General features: G+C 36.7%; 1 protein-coding gene across 2 annotated transcripts in view; it reads left to right on the plus strand.

Moving 5' to 3' along the window:
• The window catches only part of SYNPO2 (synaptopodin 2), an 88,577-nt gene extending 73,353 nt beyond the window's left edge, over positions 1 to 15,224 (plus strand). Inside the window, exon 5 of one of the 2 annotated variants that reach the window (XM_086612071.1) lies at positions 14,661 to 15,224. In XM_086612071.1, coding sequence (XP_086468197.1) covers positions 14,661 to 15,224 — 564 coding nt within the window. The remainder of the gene's footprint in view (positions 1 to 14,660) is intronic. The other variant, XM_086612070.1, reaches the window with a different exon arrangement.
• Positions 15,225 to 18,025: the final 2,801 nt, after the last annotated feature.

The raw sequence follows: 18,025 nt of genomic DNA on the forward strand, positions 1-18,025 counted from the left end.
AAGCAAAAAGACAGCTCCTGTGATGGCAATATAAAATATAGCTGTCAGCCTGTCTTCTCTTTACTTTGTCCAAAACAAAAGCAAGTGCATCTATGCCGAAAATTTCGATTTTGATCACATTTGGATTTTTTTCTGTTATTCAAGTATTTCATATGGCCTATAGCAATGACAGAAGGATTTTTTAAACCACCAATAAGAGTTAAAATCAAAAGCCCCAGTGACTAGTCCCCTTAACTCAGGTAAAATCTTTTGAAAATCCCATTCAAAGTTCAACTCTGAATTCAATTTCACATATACACATCATTCTACATGCATAGTGATTGGATCCAACTTGACTTCAAGACTCTTTTTACTAATCAGGTAAGTCCATAATTCTTACTGACATTTTGGAAGACGAGCCTACTTAAAGTGACAGTATTATCTAAAACGTAATCTCTTGTGAAGCAGATATTTAGAGGAAAGTTGAGCTGTTCATTTTCATGGGTCCAAATTAAAAGCTAATGATGATGTCAAACATAGCTGAAATGTCAAGAAAATGAATGGTTTGTGTAGAGAGGAGCCATCTGAAATTTCACTTCAAAACGTCAGTGGGTTTTTGTAAATAGTTTTCTGAAAAAACTGTTAGAATTATTTTAATATAATATGACAAGGCTACCAAGATGCAATTTTGTTATGTTTACCGTGCAAGTATATCTAACAGTGAATTTTAGGCCACTCCTAATAACAATACTTCCAGTATGTTCACATTAAAAGAGGAATTTAAGTGTTTTGTCTTAGTTTTAGCACTAAGAGAATTAATTATCTATTTAATTATAGCACATACTGGAGGTGTTATACTGCACTAGTTTGGATCTCACATTCTAGATGACTTTCTAATGAAAGCAGCTACCTCAATCAAGAGTTTATATACTTTCAATTTCTGATTCTGTTATAAACATCTTGTTATAAAACCTGAATTGAAAAGTTTTGTTTTGGAGATGAGCAGCTTTCAGACAAAAAGTTAAAATTTCTGTTGTAAACATAAAAGACAAAATTTAGTTCTTAAACAAAGAACGGCTTAACTTCTCCCCCTTCTCTAGGGGAACCACGCTTACCATGTTCCTGCTCAGCAAAAGATAACATATTATGAAACAAATAGAAAGATATTTCAATTAATTTCTTTCTGTAGGAATATTTACGGAGTAAACATTACCATCTCTTATAAGCAAGCCTCAATCTTTTGCTCTCTGATAGATTAAATAGTTTTGCCAGTGTCCTAAGATATGTGACAATATCCAGTGGCAATAAGCTGCTTGGTTCCAAAAGCACTGGGCCAACAGCGTGGGAATTTATAATACACTCATATCAAGACTTGCAGTTGTGGGTTTTTTGGTGTTTTTGTTTGTTTGTTTGTTTGTTTGTTTGTTTTTTGTATACCTAATTTTATTTCACATGAGACATTCAAGTGTCAGGACACAAAATCACCCCTAAAACTGCAGTGACCTATTTTGCTGTCACCACGGCAATCATGTGGCAAAGAGTTTATTTGCTTTCTGGCAGAGTGCTGATTTTAGTCACATTAAAACAAATGTTCATAATTCACACAAATTTGTATTTGAAATAAAGAAATACTAAGATGTCGAAGTCTTAGCAGGCTCCAAAAATCAGGAAGTGAGGGGCTGGTGTGTGGTTCAGATGGGAAAATTATTGCTAAGTGGCAGAGCAGCAATTTTAAAAGAAAAAACTGCTAGGATAAAATACCTATCAGAGGATCATGAAATACTGAAAGTACAAGAGAAGAAAACAATCAGCAAGAAGGGTTTAATTATTCTGCACAGAGATGGCTGATTATTTCCAGCCTTTTGTTGAAATTTTCTAGATTATTCTTGGATAACATAGTGCTCATCACTGGGTATGATTTTTTTCCTCTACTATTTACAAAAAGAAATAGTGAAAGAACTGAAATGCTAATACTCATCAAAAAGAAAAAACTGAGCTTTTAAAAAAAAAAAAGGCCCTAACTATTGCTTTGGAGAGAAGAGATCTATAAACATACTATCCTAGATAGCTTCTATACACAAGGATTTTCAAAAGTGCTAAGATGAACTCTGACAAAAAATGATACACAATTATAAAGAGAACTTGACACCAGATGATGTGATCTGGGAGGAGCACTGTTTATCAAGCATCCAGGACAACACCTCAACAAGAGACCAGCCTTATCATCATGCTTTGCTGCTCCAGCATCTCTGTGGGGAATCGTCTGTACACTATGAGGTAGGGAAATACCAGTGAAACGACAGCACTCTTTGCAACTAACAATTTGCAAAATCTTTCTCCTCTCTTTTTCCAGGATCCTTTTCCAGATTTCGTAGCTCTAAGAATAAAAAATGATTGGTTTTAAAAAGATCCACTCTTCCAGTCTTGCCTTTTTAACAAAGCATGATACAACTTCCTTTGCCTGAAGCCAAACACCCAGGATTCCACTGATTGCTTTGGTGGTTCAGCATGGCAAGTGCAAATCTTAATTACACAGCTTGGCATAATGTGATTTCATAACGAGTCTACTCAGCTTGAAATAGAAAAGTTATACAAAGAAGAAACTTGATGAGATCTTCAAAAACCTGTGGATTCAGAAGCTCTGAATTACTCACTGTTGGTAGATTTCTTGGGAAAATATGTGAGCCTGATAATTTCATAGCACAGTTGGTGCCACCATCATAACTTCATACTACACATGACAACGACTGTTCTTGCTTTACAGTCAGCGTTACCTTTGCATGTGATTACATAAGGGAGGAGTTGGAACCACTCAAGAGCTGTTTGACAGGAGCTTTTCAGGCAGCACTTCAGGTTTTTTATCAAATTATTTAAAAAGTAGGAAAAATCCTGAAGCTCAGTGAAAAACTATGTTGGAAGGATCTCTAAACAAGCAGACCTGAACTCTTCCTTTACAAGCTCAGACTTACCATACGATGATATTTCCATGGTTTTAACATTTGCTTCCTTGAGTAAGGCAGGCAAAGACTTTTTCTTTATGTAGCATCCTAATCAAGTCTCCTGTTATCCTCTGCAGTTTTCAGAGGGAAAAATCTATTCCTGTTTGTAATGATCTTGACAAACTGTTTTTAATTTCAGTGCACGTGAAACCTGCACAAACTTCTGTGGTAGTATCTTATAAAAACTGCACATTCCTTTAGGCTGAGGAAACTCAGCTATGAGAAAACAACTTACTGAACCATGCTTACAGATTGACTATCTGGATGAAGCTTCCTGTGTGGGGTAATCAGCACAAAAATAGTGTTATCAAACAAGAATCCTTGATTCTTTTGTATGTCTTTAAGACAGATATCTTAAAACAGAGAGTCCCTTCCTAATTCCAGGCAATTGAAAGATAAGCTGCTATGAAAGTAACCAGGTCATTTCTAAACAGGTGTAAAGACTAAGATGTTGAACAAATGGAATGTTTCTCTTGATCTTTCCATTTATATCTGAGACAATAGATGTTAACTGATTTAAGAAATGCACAACAAACAGAAGAAAAGGAAGAACGTTACAGAAATAAAATACACTCCCAATCACTGTAATACATGTTGGATTTCAAAGGGTGACATGGAGCACAACAGTCATCGATTTCAGTATGAGCTTAAACTGACTGCAAAGCAAAGAATTCAGTAACTTATGTCAGAATCAAGTTTACACACGGTAACGACCTGTAGACAAATATTTTCAATTATTAAAGAAAGCTTTTGTGAAAAAAAAAACTTTTTTTTTTTTTTTTAAATGTCAATAACTGCTAGTGATCTTTTATTTGATCTGTGAGAATGCTGCTTTTTATAGTCTCACTGTGCAGGTTGTTGTTGGTACATTGCTTTACATTGTGAACAAAGGCAAAGGATAGGCATCTGGGTACACTTAGTTTTCTTCCTAGTCTTCGTAATTTTCCCACACCAGCCCTATAACTTAAAAGTGGAACCTAAGCAGGTGACAAGAAAACCTCAAAATTTGCCTTCAGTTTAATTTTCTTTGGTTAGGTAAACATTTTTAGGTATGTAGAGATATTTCTGCCAGTCCTAGCCATGTTACCTGAGTATCTTTCATGAACTAAACTGGGCTGTATTCTTCAGAAAAGGTTTCCACATACTTCCTTGCTGCTCGTTAGGCTGATGTCAGAAAGTACAGAGGTGTGACAAATGATAAAAAAAAATTCATGACGGCATTCTATTAAAAATTCAAAAAATTGCTCAAAACGAGAGGCAGTAACACAACTTTTTATGGTGTACCTCCACAGTACTCTGTTGCACAGCTGTGAGTACTTCATATGTACAAAATTATTAACTTTTCCCATCCTAAGATTACTTTCAGAGAGGTGTTTTGGTAGAGAAACATGACAGACTTGGTACTGCTACAGGAACAGTACTGAAGCAAACACCTGACCCTACATACATGTAATTATGAAAAAACATGTTAAATACTACTGTTTAGATTGTAAAATAAGGCACTTGGAATTAATGTTAATCCAACCATCCTGGGAATTTGTGTACACAAAAACATCTGTAATCATGTCATCATCTGCTATTTTTTTTCTGTAGGACTCCACACTCAATTCAGGGCACAGAATGGTACTGCTCATCTGATGAATAGCGCTCACTGTTTTGTTTTGATATTGTTTCATGCTTAGCACCATTCCTTACTTAATATACACTCTTCAAAGTGTGCTTTTCATGCAGAATTATTTCCTCATGGATTTTTTTTAGTTAGTATCCAAGTCTGTCAGAAGCCATAGTTCATAGTTTTGGCTGCCTCATCCCTGGAAGTGTTCAAGGCCAGGCTGGATGAGGCTTTGAGCAAACTGATGTAGGGGAAGGTGTCCCTGCCCATGGCAGGTAGGTTGGAACTGGATTATCTTTAAGGCCCCTTCCGACCCAAACCATTCTATGATTCTATGATTTTTACACTATTACATTTTACAAATGAGTAAATAAGGCATGAAGAATGCAGCACTGATATTAGGACACTAAGTAGCCTTGGGTGTCCAGTTCAAGATATTTGGCATCTTCAGAGTCCAGTAGCATATGAACTAGTTACTGTATCAACGTATGTGATCCTTAACATCAGTCTGAGTGTTAACAGATCACAGGTCTCCAGGTGGAAGCCCAGAAAGGGAATCCTCAATTACCAGCTATGAAATCCAACCGATGAAAGCAGCTCCTTTTGCACAATACATTCCTTTTCCGTATAATCCCAGTATTTCCTAAATGAAGCCCTGAAAAAGCACTGGATGAGGCAGAAGTCCTGAAATTTAATCAAAATGCACATGCACTGGGCAGTGATGCTTGCATTTCACAGCTTTGGAATACTTTGCCTTCCAACTTCACCGGCATTGCTTCGAGGTAGCTGTGTGTGTTTAAGACACAAGAGTTTTCTAAGAACAGCAAATCAAACCCCAGAATACTATCATGCAGCACACTGTAACCAACAGGTTCCTCCAGCATGGCCTGAACCATGATAGACAACTGCCATCGTGCTGCTACAGTAACTGGCAGCAAACACATGTTGACATCCCACCTGCGAAGCAGCACTGGGAGAGTGACATAGGTTTCCAGTGTGCCTTCATGGTCTTTTCTGACAGCAGAGACACCAAGGAAGGACAACCTCCATTCCCCTGGGGAAGAAATTTCCCTAGAACTTTGGAGGAAAGTACACAGTAGTGTGCACAGGTTCTTTTCCCCAAATGTACCTTCCTTGTCCCATTTATTAATCTTTTTCATTTCTTGGTCTCCTCATTGTAGTCTCATTACGAGCTACACAGGTCAATTTTCCATTCCTTAAGCTTCTCATCCAAGCTCAGGAACTTTGGCTATCAGCTCCTAGTCTCATCACTCTCCAAGCCAGTGCCGAATACAGATTTTCCTTCTGTACCAGCTCCTCGTTTTGCTTTGTCCAACCTCTTCTCTGTCCTCCCATTGTCTGTTTCTTTTACCCCATTGCAAGTCTGCTTCTTGCCCCTCTGTATTCAAATCAGACGTTCTCCCCTTCGAGGTTGCTTGGGCCCAGACAGGAGGTCTTGGCCTCTGTCAATGGGCAGCCGTGCTCTGCAGTGCATCTCAGTCCTGATCAGTGAGCGTGCAGCCTCAGGTCCGGACCTGATGGTGGGAAGAGACACGGATATGCACCATACATCTGCATGCACTACATTTTTGTGAGTGAAAATCCAGCTGTGCAGCCAGTGCAGGAGCTGTGGAACACCCCAGTGACTTCTCCAGCCTGGGGGGTACACGTAGCCCACAGTTTAGACAGGCAGAGAAAACACAAGGACAATCTCCCAGCTCTCCTGTGTGGTTTGCATAGACATCACAGCCTACAGCAGCTTAGATCTGTAGTAATGAATAAAATCTTCCTGCCTAACAGAATATTATCGCTGCTAACAGAGTTCTCAGGAAGCAGCTGTAAAAAGCAAGGTGCTCCTACTGAGCCTACAAGGCTCTCAGCTTGCCTGAGGCAAGTTTGCATGGAAATGTGAGACACTTCAAATACAAAGATTAGTCTCAAACCAGTTCTAAAGCATGTAGTGGTAACACTTTCCGAGGAAAAGGATGATAGAATTTTTTCTCATTGGCATGTATTTTTCCCTACTTTCACTCTTTGAAATATTTGAACTATATAGGTTCATGTAGTTGAAAGGTATCTGAATGGTTGGATCATTTGGGATGAAGTAAATACGAAAACAAACAACTAAGACTGAAAATTTCAATTTGAAAGATTTGATAAGAAAATTATAAGGATCTGGATAATTTACTTTTTAGTTTGGATACCTTCAGCAACAATCGTGCCACGGTATTACAATATAATTAATATTTATTTTCTTTGATTTTAGAAAAAGATATCTTTAACGTTTACTTTACATTAATTAAAACCCTTTTATTGTTCATACAAAACAGCAAGGTCAGAAACCAGGACCAACTTTGCACTTGTTTTTCAAATGTTCATTCACAAGGCTTCATCGTCTAAGACCTTCCTCTCAGCTGTGTAATATGAAAGTCCACAAGGTGGCAGCAAATATTTTTCCTTACAAGAAATTGTCTTTTCCAAGGAAAGCTAAGGTGCCTATGGCCAAAAAAGTTTCAGCCATTTGCTTTTCATAGGCATAACTGTATAGTATTTTGATAATCGTATATGGAAGAAGATTAAATGATAAAGGAAAGCACTATTTTTCTTTCATTTACACATGTACAAACCAAGCTAACTGAATAATTCATGCCAGGGTAGCAGCACTCTTATGTTTCCTTTCCATGGAGGCATTTTGCAGTAGTGAAGGCCTAATTCTAATGTCTTACTTTTCTCTTCTACCATTACTTGAAAATTAAAAAGAACTTTATTGTCAAAAGCAGAATTTGGCACAAAGCTTATGTAAAATGGTTGACAGTAACTGTTTCATTAGTTCGTATACTAATGACGAAAACAAGATTATTCTCACCTGACATAATACCACAGTTATAAACAACCTAAACTTAGAATAAATTAGGCTCCAGATGTATAATTCCCTATGCGTTTTTGAAAGCAAGCCTTGACAAGCCAGCTTTGAGGAAGTTAGGATCAGACACGAACTATGTGATTCTCGTCTATTTCTAGTCTCAGTACAGTCACTGACAAGGCTTTAATTGTTAGACAGGTAAGATTCCCTGCATGTCCATCCATTCGTATCCCCATTAATTAAAACACTGCATTCCAATTTCAGCCTGCTATAAATTAGTTTCAGAGTTTCAAACGAACATGATTTTTCCATTTGTATTTCAAAATTTTTGATACTCACATTGTAAAATAGCTGCAGCATTTACTCTAGAGCTGGCAGCACTTCACAGAGAAATTATTTTTTTATTGCATAAAGTTTAAACTGGAAATGGTTTGGGATGTAAAAAGCTATAATAAGATTAACAATATGTCTCCCTTCTATATGCAGTTCAATCTAAAAATCCAAAGTGCTTAAGTTTAAAAAAATGGAAAGAAGGAAGGAATTAAAAGGCATAAAAATCAAATATTACTTATTTTGTCCTACCGTTTCTCAGTGGTTTGGTCTCTAACTGCAATAACCACTACAAGAGCATAGAAAGCAAAATGAGAAATGCATCACTCTAGGCTTTTTGTAAAGACAGAGTAATTTTTTGAGATAGTACAATCAGTTTTATCTAATTCCTTCTCCTTTGTCCCCTTTTTGCGTAAACATTAGCCAGGCAGTAATGGTAACTCAGATTTGAATATGCTTTGACATAGGATTAAGGGCCAGGACTATAATGAAAAGATAAAAATAAAACTGCCTTAATGACTCAGACACCTCGGTCCATTTTTTTTTCAAGTGACTTGATCAGGAGGGAGTCTATGTTGTAGAGAACTTAAATGGACTACTAAGAGTTCAGCATAGTTTTGAAAATAGAACTCTTGACTTTTTTCAAAAATGTAATATATGTCTCCTTAACTGGTGAAAAGGCAGTTTCAGCATGGAAACATATGAACAGTTTTCACTTTTTAAGGAGATGTGCCACCTGAGACAGAACAACAGTTACTGTGAAATCATTTCACTAAGTATTTTGCATTCCCATTTGGTCTGTAAAATGAAAACATCTTTCTGACTCTTGCCTTTAAAATTTGCACTATTTTATGCTTTTTTTGACTTTAAGTTTTTCATAATTTTCAAGAAATTTGAAATAGCAGTAAGTTCAAAATAATCATTTTTTCTGGACTATAGATATTATTGAATCAAAGGTACACATTCACACTCCTACTTTCATTAAATAGATGTATACATGCATACACCTTTTATACGTACTGCGCTTACATTCATTTACTTATATATGGAAATAGCTTCTTTTGGAAGTAATATATTCGTTTTAGTTTATATTAATATACAGCTTATAAATATCAAAGATGCTTGTGGTAAAATAAATGTTTGCTTCATTGACTAGTTTATAAGCAGTTTGCATTTTCAAAACCAGTGTTAACCTAAACCTAAAGCTTAATCTGCGGGCATAGATACCGAGCAGTCAGCAGGTGTTGTTAGGATTCTACGAACGCAACAGACAGCTCTGAACTGCCTTTCCTCTTTTTGACATCTAAGAATCATTTTCCTTTCAGTAACTATTGCAGAAAAGATCTTTCCCTCTGAAAACATTCACATGAGGCAACAGAAAGAACAAAGTAATCACTGTACAAGGTTCTGGTTTGTTTTGCAGCATAATACTTTGAGTGTCGGTACAGTATTATAATGAATGTTTTACAACAAGATTACAGTAATATAATATGTGATAATGTCATAATTCTGGTAACATACCACTCTTTTTTCCTTTCTCCCTCAATTTCTGGGAAGAAAAATGGAAAATCTCTACCCCTCTTTTTATGATCTTCTTGTAGATTAAGGGAGATAGAGGGTAGGATAATTATTCTCTATTTGCACTTTATATTTCCCACTATCTCACTTATGATCTGAGGTTTGTGCATTCTTTTTAGTACCTGCTTGTCAAAAGATGTATCTCCAAGAATTAAATATGAAGGGAAAATAATTGAAAGTATCACTACATCTGGCTGCTGCTGTCCAGTAAATGAATGATGAATTCTAGTGAGTAAATGTTGCCTTAATTCCAAAGTTTGTGTCTGTTAGTTTGAACAGGCTGAACACCAAAGTAGTGACAGAAATTAGTCTATGAATATTAAATGCAGATCTGCTTTGAATTTAGAAATGTTCAGATCTAGACTTTCAGTCTAGGAACACCACTACCAATAATAAAAATTAACTGCAACAAAAACAAGGCAATATTGATAATCTCTCAGTTCCCACATTTGAGATACACTTCTATTTTAGCAAAATCATGCTTTTCTAAAAGTACAAAAAACCTATTAACCACAGAGTGTGAAAAAATGAGTGATGTTATATATTCTGAAGCCAAAGATTATTCAATTTCAGAATAAATTTGAGGTAGATAAAAAATATTCTACTTTTAACCCAATTATTGCAAAACGATGTCACTAAGCAATGTACAAAAACCTGCTGTGCAGGGTGCTGTTGGATTGCTTTTATTACAACAGATACTACCATAACCATCTTAGCAGGCCGTAGGCTTAGAGACTAAATTCCTCCTCCTTCAGGTAAACACTGAGGCATGATGGCATACTGCACGTGACTGATACATTTGCTATATTTCTTCCAAGGGCGATGAAAGAAATTCAATAATTTTCTGTGAAACAGACATGAAAATTAGAAAATTATTCCCTGAATCCAAAGGGTTATAACTCCTTCAAGTTGAGGCCACTTCACAAAACTTAGGAGAATTGTTTCAGGCCAAAACTGATATTTAATTTTCCTAGATTTATTAAAAATAAAACAAATGTAAAATTTTGATTCCTTCTCTCTGAGCTTATGGGAATGTACATGATGATCAAACCTGCTATTTATTTTAGGAAGAATGCAATTCTAAATAACTAAGTCTCATTTTAGCCAAATACATTTTTACCTTCTTCGATCTTCTGAGTCTTCAAACTCTCTTCTGCTCTCTTTTAGCATAGTTATGACTTTTTCTTTTTGGGAAATGTAGAGAATTCAACCAGCTTCTTCTATCAATATCCTCTTCTGTCAAAAATTATTGGTCCACTGTTCATCTCCAACAAAAGCCAGACCCAACATTATAACTGGACATTAGTAAGTGGGGCTCTCTCTTAACTTCTACCTCAAATTCCTTCAAATCCTTATGGAATGGACAAAGTTCTTCCCATATACTTCAGCCTTTTTCTAGGTAAATCATCTGGAACGCTATTTATCCTCACAGATTTTGTCCTCTTACAATCCAGGAAGATAACTGGTAGTTAAAAACACACATTGTTCAGCCCTTCCTTCATGGAAGGAGAGATTAACCCCTACTTTATTAAATCTAGAGGAAAGAGATAAGTAATTTCATATTTTAGAATTCTAAAGTTAAAAACCAGCCTATCATCAGAACTGTATCTAAATACAAGCTACCAAGTGGGAAAGGAGAAGGATTTGACTGGTCTGGGAATATCAAAAAAGGACCAAGTATTCTAAAGAACTGCCTACAGATGAGAATCATCCAGCTGATAGTACCATAGTTTGACAGTTTGATCTTGCAGCAGGAACGAACTTTGTTGCTCTGATTTGGACGTGGATTGAACAATCAGCCAGAAGGAAATAATCATTGATTATTTTCAATGGTACAGATATTACTAAATGTGATCACTGTACCCAATGTATCTAGTCTCCAAACAAGATACGTAGCACCTAACAAAGCAGTCCACTGAGGCATTCTTTGGATAACCTGGTCTGTTTTTCGCTCAGAATGAAGTCTCTCAGATGACGGCTATTAAGATGAACTCTAGAAATGTCTATAAATATGCAACATCCGGGAGACCCATGAAAAAAAAAAACAACATAAGCCACTCTGGCAAAATGAAAGCCAGTGCTTTCAAACAGTACTTTGGCAAAACGGACAAGACTTGAAATAACTATTCTTATCTTGGGGTTCTGAGGTAGAAAAGGAGAATATTTATCAACTTTTAATGATTTTTTTTTTCCAGATAAGTTGGCACAATCTCTCACTGGCCAGAAAAATTATTACAGCTGCTGTAGGTTACCTGGCAGTCTGTAAATCGAATTCCATTGAAAAAATCTATCAATCACGGACATTTTCATCCAATAGAGTGAGAACTGGGTATTCCTATCCAGAGACGAGGAAAGCCATCCTTAGATAATGAAACATTCTTCACATCATGACACATTATGAACTATTTGCATTCTTAACTAGTGATTTTATCCCTGAGAGCCTGACTAAAGTTAAAAACAAAGCAAAAAATTAATACAAGGAATTTTAGTACAACCAAGCTTATTCCCAATGCACTACTGATGTTCCAGTTTGCTGGTTGTCAAAACTCTGTGCTAGTTCCTGTATACTGTGTTGTTTGATTAATACAGAGGTTTTTTCTATTAGGTCCTTTTAGCTGTCTTCTGCCAGTTCTGTCTCTTTGCCTTATACCATAACAAAGCTATCTGTAGAAAAGTCTTCATCATCATAGAATAATATCTTATTTTCCATTAATGATCTTGATTTTCTGTTGAATCTAACACCCGTACTACAAAAACGTAGAACCCACTATAGTGTGAACGTTTAGTTTTGTCTACATTATTTCTGCTTTTATAAGTTAAACTTGTACCTTCATAACATAGTAGCATGGCCCATCTAGTTAGACAATAGTGAAATACACTTGACAACTCACCATTCTCTGATTAAATCCTGTCAGAGAAAACTGGCTCCCGCTTTATCACTAACGGTTAGGCAAAAAAGACACTTCTGCAACTTGACCTCTGCGTTTTTTCTCTAAACATGGCAGACTAAACAGTATCTTGATCTAACTGTCTTGAAATGTCAAATATTTTATGCAACACTTCTTTCAACAGTATCATCTCCCTTTGCATCTCTGGAATCCTACAAAGTACTCATGGGGCTTGGAACTGGAACCTCCAGTAAATAAAGGGGAAGTTTTCTGTCTACTAAGCACAGACAATGTGCTAGAACCCTCCTGAGGGCAGTTACACAGTACCACTTTATTTTCTTTGCTTCATGGTTCAGGCTATCAGCTTAATTTCTAATAGAAACTGTATCTCATTTTGCATACCTATTTTGATTTTGAACTTTAAAAAACATTATTCTTGCCAATAATTTAAACAAAATGCACTAACCAGCCTTGTTGAATAAGCTCTTTTCTGTGGGTTCAGTGAAGAAAGAAATTGCAATACATTAGAGGAAGGACAAGTATTCTGACTGGCCTATCAGGGTCTACCACTTATCAGCCCCGAGCATGATCTATTGCCTTGACTCTTATTTTCTAGGTAAGAAAAGAAATCCCTCCCATTAGGTGAAGATATGGAGAAATTTTAATCCATTTTAATCCATTCTTGACAGCATATAACTTAATCTACGGGAAGTTATGTATTTTCTTTTATTCACTTACCTTCCAAACAGATAGTTCTTGCTTTTTATATGCTGCCATCTTAGAGCAGTCTGTTGGGATCTGTCTACCTGTGATGATCTGAGCAGCCACATTTTAATGTTTGATCATCTCAAGGTTTAAGTGAGGATTCTTAAAGATTAACTGAACTAAGTTGCCCAAAATGAAGTATTTTTTTCTGGATAGAAGTAGAACCTCATGAAAATTTTCCATAACTGTATGGGGGTAGGATTAATAGCGTTGGGGATTTTCCTTCCTGGAACTGCAAACTAGGAGTAGCTGGTCATAGCTCAGAGGTGATAGGATAGTTATGAACATTTTTTGTGAAACTTGTCAAAACTCTCATTACATAACCTCTGTGTGTCACTCTGCACTTTTTTTAGGAGATTCAGACTAAGCACCACCAAACTGCCTGAAAATAATGAAATCAGTAGCCTTTTTCTCAGTTTCCATCTCTCATATACAAGGCTGATATTAAAATGTAACTTGAAAGCCTTGAAGGACCTTGAAGCAGAGGTCCTTAAATGCATCAAGATCCTGTGACAGAAAAGCCTGTAAAACATAACATTTCTATGTGAATCTTTGCTAGATAAGCTATACCTTGTGTGATCAGCTACCTATTGGCTGGTATCTAGATCAAGCTCACAGTATTTTAAGTTTCAGAAGCTAATTAGGAAAAGTAACACAGGCCAATGTTGTTTGAATGAAATTCTAGCAAAGCCTCTGTCAAAAGAGCCTGGAATTTCACACCGGATTTCAGAGTTAAAGGCATTTAGACCTCAGGATATGAATCAGTGTGTATAAATCAATGAGTTTAGGAACCACATGTATAGAAACTACTCCGTAAGAACAATGCAATTTATCTATAGAATACAAAGAACATGACTGGCTTGGGGAAAACACTATACCTGTTTCACACGCATCAACTTGCAGCAGAACCTTCTCAGAAACACAGTTTCTATTTCAAAGTGCTGCATTACTAAGAAGATTAGGATTTGACAAATATGAATGGATTGCTCCCATAAATGGGTCGGAATGTACTGAAATTTTGAGGGCATTGCCTTTTAAAGAAGCCAGGTTAAGTAGCGTCCTGTAAGGGTATTAAGTGAACAATTGCATTAATGTCTTTAATTTTTTCTGCTCATTTTTGTGCTCTGAAAAGTGAAAATTAGGATAAGTCTAATAATTTTAGAGTAAGAAATGCCTTTCTTAAAAGGAGCTTGCCAAAGATATGTTCTCGGACAGATGCCCTAGACAGAGCCTGCTACCAAATAAATTAGGCTGTGCCTGCATGTTAGGAAGAATCTTGTAAATACAGAACCATCAGAATACGACTTCCTTTTTCATCATTAAGAACGGTCTTTTCAGAACAAGGCACACTATCTAAGTAGTGGAAATCCTTTCAGAAAAATCCTATCATTGGTCCATTTACTTTCCTTAAAAATTCGATTTGCTCTGTCTTTGTTCCTGTTTATTTCTTTTTTCTTTTTTTTTCCTCCTTTTTAATACCTCCTCTCTTCCCACTAAATTGAAGTATTTAAAAGTACCCATAAACATAAAAAGGGATTGCCAAGATGTTATGTGCTTTCAGGGTCTGCTGTTCCAGTTTGGAGGTGAGGAGAAAGGGCTTCCTTTTTTGTTGTTTAATAACTCTATTTGGTATTTTATTTTCCTAGGAAAGAAGAAGCGGACGCTCATTATCACTTCCTGGGAGACCTTCATTCATTTCTCGAGCCATATCTCCTACTTCTCCTCTTATATTTCAGCCTGCCCCTGATTACTTCAGCAAGCCAGACACAGCAGCCGACAGGCCCGGAAAGAGACTGACCCCCTGGGAAGCAGCGGCGAGATCCCCTCTTGGCCTAGTGGACGAAGCTTTTGAGCCCCAAAGCATGCAGGAATCCATTGCTGCTAACGTAGTATCAGCTGCTCGCAGGAAAACACTTCCTGAGCCACCAGATGAATGGAAACAAAAGGTTTCTTATGAGCCTCCAGCCCCAAGTGGTAGTGTAGCCTTGCTAGGAGGGAAGCAATCGGGTGTTGTATCAGCCTCCAGAAGCTCCCTGTCTGCCCCAAGTGCCACCACACAGGCTAGCTCTCAGCTGCAGTATGCTTACTGTAGTCAACGGTCCAGAACAGATCCTGATATAATGTCCATGGATTCCAGGTCTGACTACTGCTTGTCAACAGCTGATTCAAACTACAATCCGCAGCCAAGGGGATGGAGGCGTCCAACATGAGCAGTTGCAGGGCCTGGCATATTTTCCCTTCTCCCAGCTTTACAAATCTTAGATTTGAGTTGGAGAAGGAAAGTTTCTTGCTGGCCTGACCATTTCTGAACTAAAGAAATAAGGAGGTAAAATTGAATGGAGCACAGTTTTCACTTGAAGTTTGTGACTGCAGGGGTAGCAGCCTCTAGAATAGACTCATTTTTACACCTAACCTAAGACTGTTTGGTCCATCAAAAGGCAAAAATACACATTTCTTGGGATGAGGGGTAGGATGAAAGTGGGGCAACCAATGTGCTCAATACAAAAATCTAGAAAGAATGTAGATAGAAACAGCACAAGTGCTTGCAGTTAAGTCAATGTGAAAAAAAAAAAAAGTAAAATAAGGGCATTTTAAAGGCAAGAAGTATTTTACAGGATCTTGTAGGTTTTCCAGGTATGTTTGATATCTGAGTTCCAAGATACTAGATATAACCAGACTTGGGAAAGTTCCAATGGAAGTGGAATACTTGGAAGCACTGGCTTATTTGCCGTATGTTCTCTTTACTGCATTTTTAAAATGAGCTAAGAAAGTAAATCAATTAATACTTTTAGTGTGGCAACAGTTAAAATACGTCTGTGAGCATGGTACCTGAATCCCTACAACATGTAGATATATGCGATCTTATGCAGTCATCCATTTCAGACAGATTTCAAGACAGTTTTGATGTTTACATATTATAATGACTCAAACAGTCTGAACACAACAGGAAAAAAGGTGTTACTATTAGAGATCAGTACCATGATACTCGAACAACGAAAAGGATGAGGAAAGTATTTAGAGTGTATCTAAACTGGATTGCAAGTTAATTTTGTAATAAACTATCAAACAAGTCAGAGGCCGAACAGCCTTTATTTCTCTGTGAAATGCACTACTTGCTGAACGTTTACTGCTACAGTGTCTGGTGATCTGACTGGCTGGGCAGTTACTCTTAGCATCTAGGTAGCTCAATGTTTAGAAAGCTTTTGATTTGTATTCTCAGTTTGGAATGAGACAGATATGTTGTTTATCAAGAACAATACCCGTTCTACACAGAAATTGGTATGTGAAAGAAGGTGTCTGACATGTGTTACACGGTACGAGTTTAGTACAAGTAGCAAATATTTGGACGGTTGGTTACAATTAAACTATCTTGATGGATCTGAAGAGATGATGATTTTTTTTGCTGGTGAAAAATATCTTGCATTTACAGCTTATTTAAACAATAGAAATATGTGGCTAAAAATATATGTATTCCAAGCTTATTGGGTAGTTTAGATGTTGCTAAAGCATTAAATGAATACCCTCAGTTTTATGAAGTGCTCTGCCTCCTCCTCATTTTGTGGGGCATTCTTCAAGACCTGTCAAGCACAGTCCACTAAAATAACTGCAGAAGCACTGTTAATTATCCCTACTTTCAGTAAGGTTGTTAACTGTGAGTAAAGTGGTTAGATTAGAAAGAACTAAAACATATATGCAACATGAATACAATTATTTTAACTCTCAGAATCAGATGTCTAACTTGTGAATTCTCATCGAAACTACCGTTGTGAATTCTAAGGTCAGATATCTACCAGAAGGAAATGTGTGCTTAATTTTAAGGTACATGCAATTAAAAATTAAAATTGAAAATTGCCCAAAGAGTTTTTAAATTTTGATATTACAAAAAAAAGTTATGATACAAAGAGATATTAAAAAGGATTTAATGCTGTGATCATATAGCAATACCAAAAAACATGCTCTAGGATCAAGCTCTAACACCCCCCTGAAATTTGCAACAAACATGTAAGAACGGCAGAATCAGAGAATTTCAGACAAAATCACTGACTTTTTCAATATCCCAAGAAGCTTTGTAAAAGCCTGTAGCTTTACAACTTTCTTCTATTCACAAGAAGCAATTCATCATTAAGTACTTCTGTGAACATGAGAATTACTGACATTGAGTTTCATGTGGCTTTGTATCTTATCATAGATTAACTTGGGCGTTTAACATGATCTACAACAGAATTTTTTTTTTTTTCCTCCTGCTGAGGATTTACTAGCTCTCTTTCCCATATGGCTTCTCTCATATCTAATGAGGAATGAGTTCACACTGCAGCATTTCCCTCAAAAGCCACACTGGTAAGTGTATTCGTCCTCCACCCAGTCGTCTATTTTTACAAAGTCTGTGGGCAATGGATTGTCTTTGAGATCTATTCCACTGCCACACAGAAATGAAACAAATAAATATTTTCAAAGTTATTAATGGGAGGACAGACATACACACGGGCATGCAGACAGATCACGTAGCCTTGTTTACAAAGAAAGTGAGACTAAAACGAGATTGAGACAATGTACTGATTTCAATGGAAGCAGCAGGCCCAGACTACGAAATGAAATATTAACGCATACAGAGCTTTACGAAGAACCACACGGCATTTTTCACTTGCTGTTCTTCACTCCACTCCTCCACTAGCAAAGCATCTTTCTATCACATAGTTGTGACAGTTGTGCGTGAGTTCTGAATATATTAACGCAAGTATTTCTTACATTTGTTTTTGAATGCACAGATCTGCTCAGCAAATGCGAGGAAAAAAATTATCCTGATTTTTAAATACGTTACTTTTGTTTTCACCCTCAGAGGTGTCTCTGTTAATACGCAGAGTATTTGAATACACAATATAACTGAAAATTTACTTTCTTTAGTTATGTTAGATGATGATGTTCACAACTCTTGTTTATAATTTGTTTTCATTTTGGTTTCCTTTAACACAACCAAATGTCTATTCACATTGCATTTCTGCCTAGTAGCTAC

Source organism: Tauraco erythrolophus, chromosome 5, assembly GCF_009769465.1.
Source record: "Tauraco erythrolophus isolate bTauEry1 chromosome 5, bTauEry1.pri, whole genome shotgun sequence".
NCBI classification, from domain to species: Eukaryota; Metazoa; Chordata; class Aves; order Musophagiformes; family Musophagidae; genus Tauraco; species Tauraco erythrolophus.